This window comes from Magallana gigas, chromosome 4 (genome assembly GCF_963853765.1).
Source record: "Magallana gigas chromosome 4, xbMagGiga1.1, whole genome shotgun sequence".
NCBI classification, from domain to species: domain Eukaryota; kingdom Metazoa; phylum Mollusca; class Bivalvia; order Ostreida; family Ostreidae; genus Magallana; species Magallana gigas.
In genome coordinates, this window is record NC_088856.1 from 25,269,987 (window position 1) to 25,282,805 (window position 12,819).

The 12,819-nt window shown below is 33.8% G+C and overlaps 2 protein-coding genes and 1 long non-coding RNA gene across 4 annotated transcripts in view; 1 reads left to right on the forward strand and 2 right to left on the reverse strand.

The window, feature by feature from the left end:
- The window catches only part of LOC105330985 (uncharacterized), a 101,632-nt gene that overhangs the window by 60,019 nt on the left and 28,794 nt on the right, over positions 1-12,819 (reverse strand). The window lies entirely within an intron of this gene.
- LOC105338562 (uncharacterized) overlaps positions 3,275-12,819 on the forward strand; it is a 31,971-nt gene continuing 22,426 nt past the window's right edge. The window contains exons 1-5 of one of the 2 annotated variants that reach the window (XM_011443741.4): positions 3,275-3,398; positions 4,600-4,763; positions 4,970-5,298; positions 5,627-5,863; positions 6,963-7,181. In XM_011443741.4, the coding sequence (XP_011442043.3) occupies positions 3,336-3,398; positions 4,600-4,763; positions 4,970-5,298; positions 5,627-5,863; positions 6,963-7,093 (924 nt within the window). In that variant the 5' untranslated portion in view covers positions 3,275-3,335 and the 3' untranslated portion in view covers positions 7,094-7,181. Of the gene's footprint in view, positions 3,399-4,599; positions 4,764-4,969; positions 5,299-5,626; positions 5,864-6,962; positions 7,182-12,819 lie in introns of those variants that run through there. The other variant, XM_066081739.1, reaches the window with a different exon arrangement.
- LOC136274583 (uncharacterized) lies at positions 7,726-11,951 on the reverse strand. Its single transcript, XM_066081735.1, has 2 exons — positions 11,805-11,951; positions 7,726-9,930 (listed from the first exon to the last, which is right to left on the reverse strand). Exon 2 carries the CDS (start codon positions 9,921-9,923, stop codon positions 8,259-8,261), a length of 1,665 nt encoding a protein of 554 aa, XP_065937807.1. The 5' UTR covers positions 9,924-9,930; positions 11,805-11,951; the 3' UTR covers positions 7,726-8,258.

The window sequence follows — 12,819 nt, forward strand, 5'->3', positions numbered from 1 at the left end:
GATATGGAAACAAATCGATCAGTGGTCCGTAGCACAACCACTGGTGACCGACCCCACCCCACCCCAGCTTCGGGTATGATTGATATTTATAAAGTGTTTGTTGTTGTTGTTTTTTAATTATTATTTTCAGACTGGTGGAATAAATTATATCAGACATGGATGATTTATGAAGAAGAAAAAAACCAGTAAAAATTTAGAGGTTTCGAGGGGTATTTTTATGGGGCAGGGGGTCAGTAGTAAGCTATATAGCAAGTTTACATACCGTCCTGAAGCTCATGTGTATTCAGCAACCAGCTTAGTTAATTACATGCAATATATATAACATACGAGACTTGATGGTCAAAAAGATATCTATCTATCCCATCTTACTTTAAATTTTAGAAATTAAAATGTTTGCGATAAATTTAACATGTTAGTTAGTGAATAAAAATGAAAAATACTTCAGCTCTAAAATTTCAATGTTTTCCTACATGCATATCTCTATATAGAGCATTTCTTCTCAAAGAAATTTAATATAGTCTATAAATGTCCAGGAACATCGAGCTCTCTTTAAGCCGCATTGGTTTAATGTTAACACTTAGAAGGTTAAACTGCACAAAAGTCAAATGAATACCATCAAATGTAGGTTTCGAAATTATCAAAATGCGCTGTGCCTCATTTTTTCTGCCTGAAAGATTGATGTGTATGATTGATATCATTTTCGGAAGATAATTGATTAAAGTAAACTTTAACATGATATCAAGTAATTAATTTTGTGTATTTGAAAATTTTTTTTCAAGTCATTAATTTCACAAATGTTTCGTACTAAACAACTTGCGCATTTATTTTTTTTTCTGCGTTTTATAAATGCAGCAATAGTGGTAGCAATAGGTCTATTTGCAACTCTATTGAAGAAGACAATTGCCAAATCTCTCTCTCTCTCTCTCTCTCTCTCTCTCTCTCTCTCTCTCTCTCTCTCTCTCTCTCTCTCTCTCTCTCTCTCTAAAAAACAAAAACAAAATCAAAAGGGTTAACAGTTTTGACTTTATAGATACTCTTTAAAAAGCATCGAACTGTATATATGTACATGTACGTGTTCAAAATTCATGAATATTAAATTGGCAGTACCAAGATTTAAGAAGTTAAATATAGCACAGAACGTGCATGCATATGCATGGCCATTTAAATAGAGAAACAATATATACAATCATAAACGTGACTGTTATGAACTTGTTTGCATTAAGGCGTTTAAAACCAGCATTGTTAATGATTTAAATGAATTCAGAAACCAGATGAGTATTGTTTGTTTTGTTTTTTAATTCATTGATCTTTACGTTATTTTAAAACCTAAGTTTATCAGTGCATACTTATAAATTGTTTGTTACCTTAATGCACTTGTCCACGTATGCATAGAGCTCTGCTTGCGTGATTAGTCGTTCGTGTATCTACATTGTATATGCAGTTGATTATGGAGTAGTTATTTTTTAAAGAGAGTTTTTGTCTAAAGACAACGGTATAATATCAATTTTCTTTTTTTTTTTACTAGTGTATACACTTTTTTACTACAATAATACACGTTTTTATTGTATACACCTTTTTACTTCATACACTTATTTTATACACGGTAACTCATTGAAAAACCAACTTTTAAAAAAAATTATTAAAATGTCACCAGATTTTGACAGACAAGATTTTAATTAATAAATTCCTGTAAATTGCATTTGGCTTTCTGATGTAATATTTTTACAACCCTCTGTTTCTAAGCATCATAATTCATTGTTGAAATGCCATATTTTACCCCATGCAAAAGAAAAAAAAACTGTGCACAAATTGCAAAAAGAATCTTCTTTAAATAATCTATATAGATTTCTTCAAAATTCAACCAAAAATGACATCATCAAAACCGTTAAAGGAAAAGTCTTTTTTCAATGAAATCATTATAAAGGGAAAATAATAAAAAGTAATTAAGTTAATTTCTATAGCAGATGTCAAGATAAGAATGCTGGTAAACATGTACCAGTAACTGCCATTTTCTCAAACTCCTCGTGTAATGCACATTTTAACATGCACTACGTACATTAACAGTATCGCTAGCAAACGCTATAAACTAGATCTAATTCAAAGAAATTGCGTCTACCGCTATATTCAGAAGAAAAAGAAAAAGAAGAGTCTTATTCACAGACAGAATGAATTACATGCAATTCCTACTTGACCTTTTTACAAGTATACATATACCCTGGCCCGAAATAATGTAAAATGTGCATATACATGTAGATATACAGTTTCCTTCTCTTAATAACTTTGATTTCAAGTTGTCGATGTTTTTCACTGACTTTGTAATCTCGGTAAGGTAGTGAGACAAGGACCAGGGGGAGGGGGCGCGTGTTTTCGGGAAGGGAGAATTTATTTAAGAAAATGTTTAAGGACGCAGTCAATCTTTTATATTAGAGGCCACGAGTAATAAAGTCATAAAAAATATAAACGGCTTGCAATTGTTGAGTGCTGGTGTTGACAGCGTGTGACTCCGGTAATTCTGGTACATGCATGTACTATAAATTTTAGAGCAATAAATTTATTGGGGCAATGACGAAATAAGTTTATCTTATGTGTCACTGACGACAAGGCTGTGAATAAATTCTATTTTAAGATGTTCATTTTTTTTCAGAGGGTATCAAAATATTCATTAAACGATAAAAGAACAAATAATCAAACCAACACTAAAATAAACCATCAAAAAACGTAAATGTTTGCATGTTTCGATTATCTTACACTTTCGAGCCGTGTTATAAAGTTTAACACTAAAAAATCAACATAATAGTAGATTATTTAGATGTAACAATTTAATGTACTTGTATGATATGGCTAATTGGAAAACGCATCATTGAAGAAATTCATTAGAAAGGAAAATAAACAAATATATATTTAAATTTTCGATGAAAGACTACTTACACCTTTTTTATTATTATTAACATTAATTTATATTTATTCCACGTCTCCTTTCAACATGCACAGATCCAAAATATTTTACCAGGGAGTCGAACTTTTTGCAAAAGAAAAAAACCCAGTCCTCTTTAAAAAAAAATCTGTCAGCATTGAAGACGCACAATTTATAATGAACTTTAAAATTCCACTCCAAACATGTATTTTATATTAGATCTATAATTAAAAAAATGTACCTATGCACCTACGTATATACAGTGATGAGATTATTTTAAAAATCATCTAGTAGACGTAACTTTGTCAGTTAATTAGTTTACTATTTACCAAATGCTAGCTATTTAAAAAATCTCTGTATAAGCTCAATATCTATTCGTGACTTATTATTCAAAAGATTGCGCACCCGATACGTCCTATTTATGCGGATATTTAACTCTGGTCGCTGCACAAACAGATTCAAACTGCCTTTGGTGTGGACCACGGTAAGTGCTATTATAATTGATTAACTATATAACTACCATCCTTATGTAATGCATGTAATATTCAAACATTGATTGCACATTCTTTGTACACGCTTTACACTACACCGTATCATTTTGTATTCTTCGAAAATATAGTCCATTTCTTAATTACATGTATCGTTGTAATTTTAGATAGCTAGAATCCTGTTATAGTTGTGCATGATTAATTTCTATTTAGATATACCTACATGTACATATGTATGCAGATTGTGAGTTATAACTATAACATATGAATGTTACTAATCACATGTCCGTGTATCACGGTCTTCCATCTTTTTATTGATTTTAAGAATCACTTTTAGCGCTTCATTGTATATTGGTCTATTTTACTAAATAAAGTTGCTTTGTGCATTATGCATTTCGTGTATTACGAAATGCATCAATTCATCTGGTGACGTTTCTATATTCTTTGCATTTTATCGTAAAACTATTCAGTTTATTATGCAATTTTATTTTTATTATGTACACGTACCTGTAGTATATCGATGTACATATTGTATTGATTCGTCAGGTGTGTTATTATATCATCCATTGCTATTACAATCATGAGAGAGAGAGAGAGAGAGAGAGAGAGAGAGAGAGAGAGAGAGAGAGATTTGATTGCAGTAACTTTTTAAAGTTGATATTTTTATGACGTATATAATTTACTAGGAGTTTTCAGGATTCACATCATCAAAACGATTTAAGCTATCAACGATACCTAGACTAAGGATAATATTTTTAGAGAGATTAACACAAAAAACTAATATAATTTACGTAAGAGATATTTAAAAAAAAATTGTTTTTAAATCAGCGGAAATTGTCAATCGTCAAATTTAATTTTGAATATGAAAACGTTCCAAATAAGATTTCATGAAATATTACGAAATGGCCAATTTTGTTGAACATCGCATCCGACTCTTTCAGTTACAGATATTCTAAAAAACTATGAATAAAGATAGATAGCTAACCTTTTAACATCGACTTGAATGCCTGTAGTTTTAAGGCAACATTTTCAAATATTTTAAGGTTTATTTTTTTCATAAAATAGGAACACAATTGAAAATGTACATAGTTCATATGAGATTTCTTGTAGAGTAAGGAACCATATGTATATGTATAATAATATGCATGTGAATTAATTATAAATGATGAAATTGTAATCACTTTTAATTCGTTTCAGAAAATGCCCGATAATCATGAATTGTGGGCAATATCTTGTGTTCTGTTATTTTCTCTGCATGGAGCGACTGCCCTGACAACCACTGAAATCAACGCCTTCACAGTCACTGGGAGTTATGACGCCACCGTTAGTGTGGACGCCACCACTTACGCCTCTCAAAACAGGTATGCATGCATGCGCTCTCTCTCTCTCTTTCTCATCCAAATTGATAACTGGTCAATCTGAACATGCATAAATATAAAACCTGTAAGATCTAATCAATTTGGCACTATACACTTGCATGTATATTTAATCAGGCCTTGAAAGGTTATAATTATATCTCTTAAAGCACATTTAAATTATAATTTAAGTATTTTTTGGTTTACTGCAGAATCAAAATAACAGCCAGTGGGATGCCAGACCATGCCTGGCAAATGGTGAACCCCAACACCCCTACCGTACAGAACCACGAAATCAACGTACTGAACACGCCGGAGGACCAGTCGTCCTATGGTTGCCTACCCATGGGGAAGATAGGGCTCGCGAAAACTGGGGTGGCGCTGTTCAACCCACTGACCGCAGAGAGTTACAACGCTGTAGAAGGCAGCAATGCTGAGACCTTTGACAGCTGTGACGGTCATGCTACCAATAGAGGAGAATACCACTACCACAAAATCCCCCATAACTGTCTGTACAGCAAAGGGGTGGACGAGTTTTTAGGTATAATATATACTTATATAAGTGAGAAAAAAATTACATGGCTTAAGGGTATGTGTTGGGTCTAAACGTGAAATGTCGTTCGAATGATAATGATAGAACAATAAATTATATATTGGTCAACTTTTGGGGCCACTTGATACCCCCACCATCTGCAAGACCCGCTGCTGAACGCTTGCTTATGATGCTTTTTCATGACTTGGAATTACTCTCTCTTGAACTACATGCATAATGATTTTAAAAGAATCTACCCTGAAAGGGGTTTACGTTTACGTTGGTACGCTTTATAGCTTTTTTCTATTTTACCCAAAACATGAATCTACCTTTTCAGGTGTAGCACTAGATGGATACCCTATCTACGGCCCTCTAGCCTCCTGGCACAATGGCGGCGCCAGTAACCTGACGACCTCTGACCTTGACAAATGTCACGGGTCAAACAGTAGCGGGAGTTACCGTTACTACATGACCTACGACTGGCCTTATATCCTGAGCTGTTTCAAAGGGAAGGTTATAGATCGGCGATCTTCTTCTAGTGTGTCATACACCTGTAGCTCATCGAGTTCATCGTGTGAGTATACATTATACATCTACTTAGTTCGCATATACTCGTTTGATGTATATATTTAGCACATGTAAATAAATCACCAAATAATTGTATAACTGCAGTAAAGAGTTAATTTGTATATACTGATACACAAATTCATAACATACTATACAATTATTTACTGCTTGAGCAGTCAATAGACCAGAATATTTTTCCCGAGGTGCAGGGAACAGCTCAGTATGATCTATTGCCCAAGGCCTACGACCGAGGGCAATAGATCATACTGAGCAGTTCCCTGTACCAAGGAAAAAATATTCTGGTCTATTGACTGTTCAGGCATTAAATAATTGTTTTATTACCTAATTCCTTTTTTAGTTTTCGGGGTTTACAATTTGCATATTGCAGATGGTTTTTTTCATCTTTTACATGCACAGAACCTGTCGCATGCATTACAACATATCAATTTAATATTAGTTTACACAAAGGAGGGGGGTCTTAAACCCATTAGATTTTAAATAGTCTTTTACCTTATTTGAGGCTTTAAAGCTGTTGATTATTTGATACTCCATGTTGATAACATTGGATTTGGTTTCACCAAGTACTAAAAACAACGTCTATGTAAAGGAATATACATTCCCTGAGAACTATCGAAAGGATGTAACATTAACATACCCGCGTTCTGAAATACGTTGCCGGTCCAATAGATTCAGTCTATTGACCGGCAGTCTAATAGATCGCAGTCTATTGACCGGCAGTTCAAAATAGACGCAAATATTTAATTGGTAATAAAACAACAAAATCCCTTTGATTAGGTAATAAAGTAACTATATTGTCCACCCAAACACGTACATGTATTATGCACAAAAAAGCTTAATATTAATATTACACATCAGAAATTTAAACATACAACAAGCCCACCATGTACAGTCATAACAAGTCATACAAAATGTACATATATGTACATACAAACTCATTGTCATTCTCTCTGTCTTTCTGTCTGTCTGTCTGTCTGTTGTCTCTCTCTCCCTCATTCTCTCTCTCTCTCTCTACTAATCCCAAATTTTTGTCAAATGACCCTTGCACTTCTCTTTTTTCAACATTTGTTATCAATATGTTTTTGCAGCATTTGACAGTTCCTGGGGATTCCTCTGTAGCTGTACAAACTCCAACAACGGTGGTGCTGATTGGAGGGTGAAAACGGAAGTCGTTCTTCTATCAGTCTTAGTCGCCATGGTCTTTAATAAGTCGAAATAGAAAAGATTGCTAAATAACTCGTTTATATACAATATACAGCACTTTTTGTATTATTCATGAAAGCGGAGGTATTTCATTTCAATTATTAGTTATCATAAATTTCAATTCGTGTTCTCTGTGTACGAATTAAGCTGATTCATTTGTTGTAATTACAAAAACTACAAAATTAATGTACAAAGTGTGCATGTATTTGATTGTGATAATCACTTTTGGTAATTAACATTTCTTTCGTTATATATCGTACATGCAGGTACATGTATATCAGTGAAGTCACATTTATGTTTAAAAACTCATAAATACCGACATGGACATGCTTTATATATATTGCAAGTTCAATTTAAGCTTGAACATAAGTATATACAATGTATAATATAAGGATAGTTTAACTTTTATAATTAATTTTGTTATTAAGCTGGACTTAATTTCACATTATGCATTCTACATCTAGGTGCAGTCCCATAAGATTTTTTGTCATTATCAATGCATGTAAAATTCACCGGAATTATATAATTAATCTTCATAATAACATAATTATTCCATGTTTCTATAATATTTTTTGCTTTTAGCCGTGTAATATAGTTTGTTTATCGTGTTGTTGACCACAATTGATTATAATACTAGATAAATTGATGCAACATTAATTAGTTTTTTTATTTCACTACATGTTCTACACAGTTCTGGTAACAATCTTATCATTAGATTTTTTTAAATCCCCGGTGGATCCAAGAATCTACATGTAGTAAAACGATAATAATATGGATATTCCGTGTATGTTTCATATCCTTGATAAGAAGGTTACATGCATATACATGTACAATGACTAAAAAGCGACGATACACAAATTCTTACTAAAAAAAATTTCAATACGAATATAAGCATTAAATGATGATGATTGAGTAACTGACACATCGCTTGTTAGTTTACTTGATAAGGTACAACAGTTGTATATTACATGCAAATAATGCTTAAATGCCCTCTCTCCAAATAATAGTAATGGAATAAGATAAGAGAATTTCTTATTGCTGATTAAAAATGAATACCGTTTACTATGTGAATTCATCAGTGTGTAAGTAAGGTAAAGAATGAAATTCAATATACACATAACTGTTCACAGGAAAAGTCCACTTTTGTTTGATGAAAATCGCATTTTTATATTTGATGATGTTTACTTAAAATATTTGAATTTCTTTACATTGCCCCTTGAAAACTCACACACAAACAGATTGTCATTATTGTCCACACATAAACCATACGGATCCTTTAGATCACAGTTATCAATGTAACGGATAATCTGACCATTATGATCCAGAATGTGGATACAATGGTTGTCACCGTCTGCTGTCAGGATACGACTCTGACTGTCTGTTGTGATACCATAGGGATTAAATGGTTTGTTCTTGGTAACTGAGGGATGACCGGTGTATTTCCATCTGAGTTTCCCGCTCTGATTAACCACTACTACTGCACCAGCCTCACAGTCAGCTACACAGATGTCATGGTTTCTGTTCTCTGTGATGTGTTTCATATAACTACTCCCCGAGTACAAAGGTTTACCTTCATCGTCAAACTGAATGGTTTGTTTCTCTGTAGATCCTGAGTAACGGACAACTTTGGATTGAGTTTCATCATCACTGTACATGGTAAGCAGGAGATCACCAGTAGAGGTGACACACAGATTACGAGGCACCCATCCCTTTAATCTGATTAACTCTTCTGTCTCGCTTCTCTTTACTTTATTCACTGTTCTTGTTTCTCTACCTGAGTACATTAGATTCCCATCACTGTCTACAGCTATATCACCGGGCCAAACACCTGATTTTGTATGGATTGTGTGAAGTGTTGAACCTTTGAGATTGAAGCATTTGATTTCATTGCTATTTCCACTCGTCCATATCATGTCTTCATTTACACAGGTAACATTACGTAGATGTTTATGCCCAGTCTGTATTTTGGTAACAAGCTCCGGTTTATCCAGTAGTTCTTCGACTGCAGTGTTGGGTTGGTTTAGTGACAAGACATTTTCTTCTGTAACTGTAGATAATGGGGTGATCTGTCCAAACAAAGTATACAGCTTGTCACAGTCTATTGGTTTTGGAATGAATGTAGGCAGTGTAACCTTAACTTTGGGTGGAGGCTTGCTGAACTCTCTGATCTTAGAGTTGTATTCAATGGTAGAAGATACTTCAGTGGACTCCTCAATTTTCCTTAAGGCATGCAGTGTTTCCTTTATGAGAGACTGTATCTGTTCGATATCATTCAAATGTTTCTGTAAAAGTTCTTTGTGTTTTACTTTTATGTCGCTGATTTCAGTTTTCATTTTGTTGACAATGATGTCAATTTCTTTGTGCCATTGCTCTCCTTGTTTGGACATTGTTGTTGTAAGTTTATCATATCCTCCATCAAGGCTTGCAAGCTGATTTTCTAAGTCAGATGCAATTTCTTCATATGTAGGGGAAATATGATTTTCTAACTCTTTTGTATCTTTTTTAATATCATCTTTCTTAGTTTTGTAAACTTCTGTAACTTCTACGAAGTTATGTCCCTTGTGCTGTGTAGATGCCATGCAGGAAGAACAAACAAAGATATTGTTGCAATCCTTGCACTGGAATTCACAATTTCTGTGTGAGTGTGTTTCACATTTCGAATGAATAAGGGTTGATCTTCGTTTCTGGAAAGGAACTATTTTATGATTGTCATATTCATCTAATATATGATCTAATATACAGGGTTTACATAGGTTGACATGACAAAGGTCACAGTAGCTGTGTACTATGGCGGTCTCACAAAGGTCACATCGATGTACATCCTGGGCACTAGAACGGGGATCCATTGTTTTTCTATGAAAAAATAAATTAAAGACTTAAGATTGTACATTGATAAAGATAAAAAATTTCATATGTGTAGTCAGAGTGAATACTAGAAATTAATTTGGCTAGTAAAACGAATTTTTGAATTTATTTTTTTTGAATTCATCTACTACACCCCTTTCCTCACAGGAATCGGCGATTTTATCAATTTGTTTCTCATTTAGAACCATTTTGACAAGAGCTTGGACTTTAGGTAGTTGGTGTCAAACAGTAATGTGACGTAGGCCTGTCTATTTCATTGTGGGCTACTCAGCCATTGCTCTTTGAAATCAACAAGATTTGTCTGGCTTTTGAGCTAAGACTACGCAATCGGTGTATATTTCACTCGAAACCAGCATTATTTTTAACTTGTTTTGACGCAAGAAATTGATAGTAACGTGACGTCCTACTTAAAGTCCAAGGCCTTGTTAAACATGTTAAAATGGTTCTACTTTCAACAAATTGATAAAATCGCCGACTCCTGTGCTTTCCCCGTTAAGCTTCGGGTTTTTTTTTCAGTCGGACATTGAAACAAATTATAGAACACTTTTCAACACAGCTGTCTCATTTTATACATGTAAATCATTAGATTATAATAAATCAAGTTGTCATAGATGCGTTTGATAAACTATAGTTTACTATTAATACTCTGTCCCAAGATATCCTGGATTTACATTTGGCTTAATTGCTTGATATTTATAAATACTTCAAGGTTCAAACGATGTTCATATAAAAGTATGAAAAATTTCCAAGATTTCTCAGTCGAAATGCCCCTGTTAGCTTATCAGGTTTCAATACAATGCTAAAAAATGTGATGTCTACGGAGATTTTGTATTGCAGAAAGCCCGGATGATAACGTTGAAATTGCACGATGTATTCCGAGTGTATTCTGAATGAAACAAGAGGCCCATGGGCCACATCGCTCATCTGAGGAACATAGGTATGATGAAATCAGCTTAATGGAGTCATAATACAAACTATCTGGACAATGTACAATAATACATGTAGATCCTGTGTAAATGAAATCCATTTTCCCCTGGATATTCTAATGTTTATGACCATTGGTCCCTTTTCTAACAGGATGATTTTATAGTCATATCACATGTTGAGTATTGCAGTTCTCAAAAAGATCCTTACCAATTGCTTATATATTGGATATAAAGCTACATCAAACTCTGAACCTTCTTGTGAGGCCGAAGAATTGTCCAGGAGCCAAAGTCTTCACAATTATAAAGAATCATCTGGCTGATTAGTTTCTGAGAAGATTTTTCAAGATTTACTCTATATATATAAATTCCTATGTAAAACTTTAACACCCGAACACCCCCAATGTGGCCCAACCCTACCCCCAGGGATCATGATTTTCACATCTTTGAATCTAAACTACCTGAGGATGCTTCAACACAAATTTCAGCTTTTCTGGCTGATTAGTTTCTGAGAAGAAGATTTTTAAGGATTTACTCTATGTATTCCTATGTAAAACTTTGACCCCCATTGTGGCATCACCATACCCCCAGGGTTCATGATTTTTATAACCTTGAATTTACACTACCCGAGGATGCTTCCACACAAGTTTCAGCTTTCCTGGCATTATGGTTCTTGAGAAAAAGATTTTTAAAAAATTCTCAAATGTTTTCATTAATTTCAGAAAAGCTCACTTAAGCTTTCAGCTCAGGTGAGCTAAAAATGTAGGTATGTGTATTTTTATTAAAAATCGTCCAAATGTGCTGCATTAATATTTTGGGACAGACTATAAACATCACATTATTCAAAACGAAAGTAGCTATAAAATTTCTAATGTAGGAATTGGAATTGTTTTAATCCCTATGTGTTGGTTTAAATGCAATTATAGATAGATAAAAAACCTTATCAGCAAGAATTTACACAATTGCTAGCTGTCTGTATGCGTTCCCAATGCAAAACATGGCTGATCCTGTTCTGGTAACCACCTGATCTGAAATAAAAAAAGAAAAAAAAGAAATCAGAGTTATTTCCCTTTCATCACTATCGCCCGTTGTCTGGCAATTTGTAGCCCCATGGGCGGATCAAAAGCGGGGGGGGGGGGGGGTGTACGGAGGTTAGACTACCCCCCCCCCCCCTTTTCTCTGGGCCAAATGATTTTTTAAATTTTGATTGTAGCGGTTATAATTATTGATCATTGGTCATTTACATGCAGTCATGTAGCTGTGATTGTTATGAAAGTAGCACAAACAGAAAATTGAATTTTCCGGGGATCAATTAAATGGAGGATTTTGTCCCCGGATAAAATGGAGGAATTTGTCTACCGATTGAGGGGGGAGGGGGCGAGGGTCTACCGGTTTTGTTTTTACATGTATTTATACAAAAGGTTTTGATGCATAAGAATTTTGTCCCTATCCCGTAGATCCGCGCAAGAAAGTACTCATCCGGCGATTTATATATTAAAAGTAAAACACTTTTAATGTAGATGAAAAATGGTTTTGATAACTGAATATGGTTTCTGCCCTCTTTCTCTCTTTATTTCCTCTACTTAAATTGTTTACAATTATATTGTTCATTTTTGTTCTTATGGGGTGTTTTGTATCTGTATCAATATTCGGACCACATTTTTGACAAACAGAGATCGGTGGCTGGTCTGGCAAATCAACAAAACACATGAAGTCAAATAAATCATGAATACTGATAAAAACTGATGAAGACACATGTACGTCATTTTAATTATATGTTGTCAGATAAATATATTGACTTAAGGATTGCATTTACTCAGGGTTTGAGATTTTAAAAAATATTTTTACAAAGTTCAATATCTGAAGTCCAAAGTTGTTTTAAAAACAAAAAATAACAACGTTATTAACAAATAACGATATTGATATCCACAATTTGTTTATTTGAGGAAGATAT

Bases quoted from the DNA above. Each gene is read 5' to 3' on its own strand.
- LOC136274583 (XM_066081735.1), bottom strand. From the start codon at position 9,923: ATGGATCCCCGTTCTAGTGCCCAGGATGTACATCGATGTGACCTTTGT.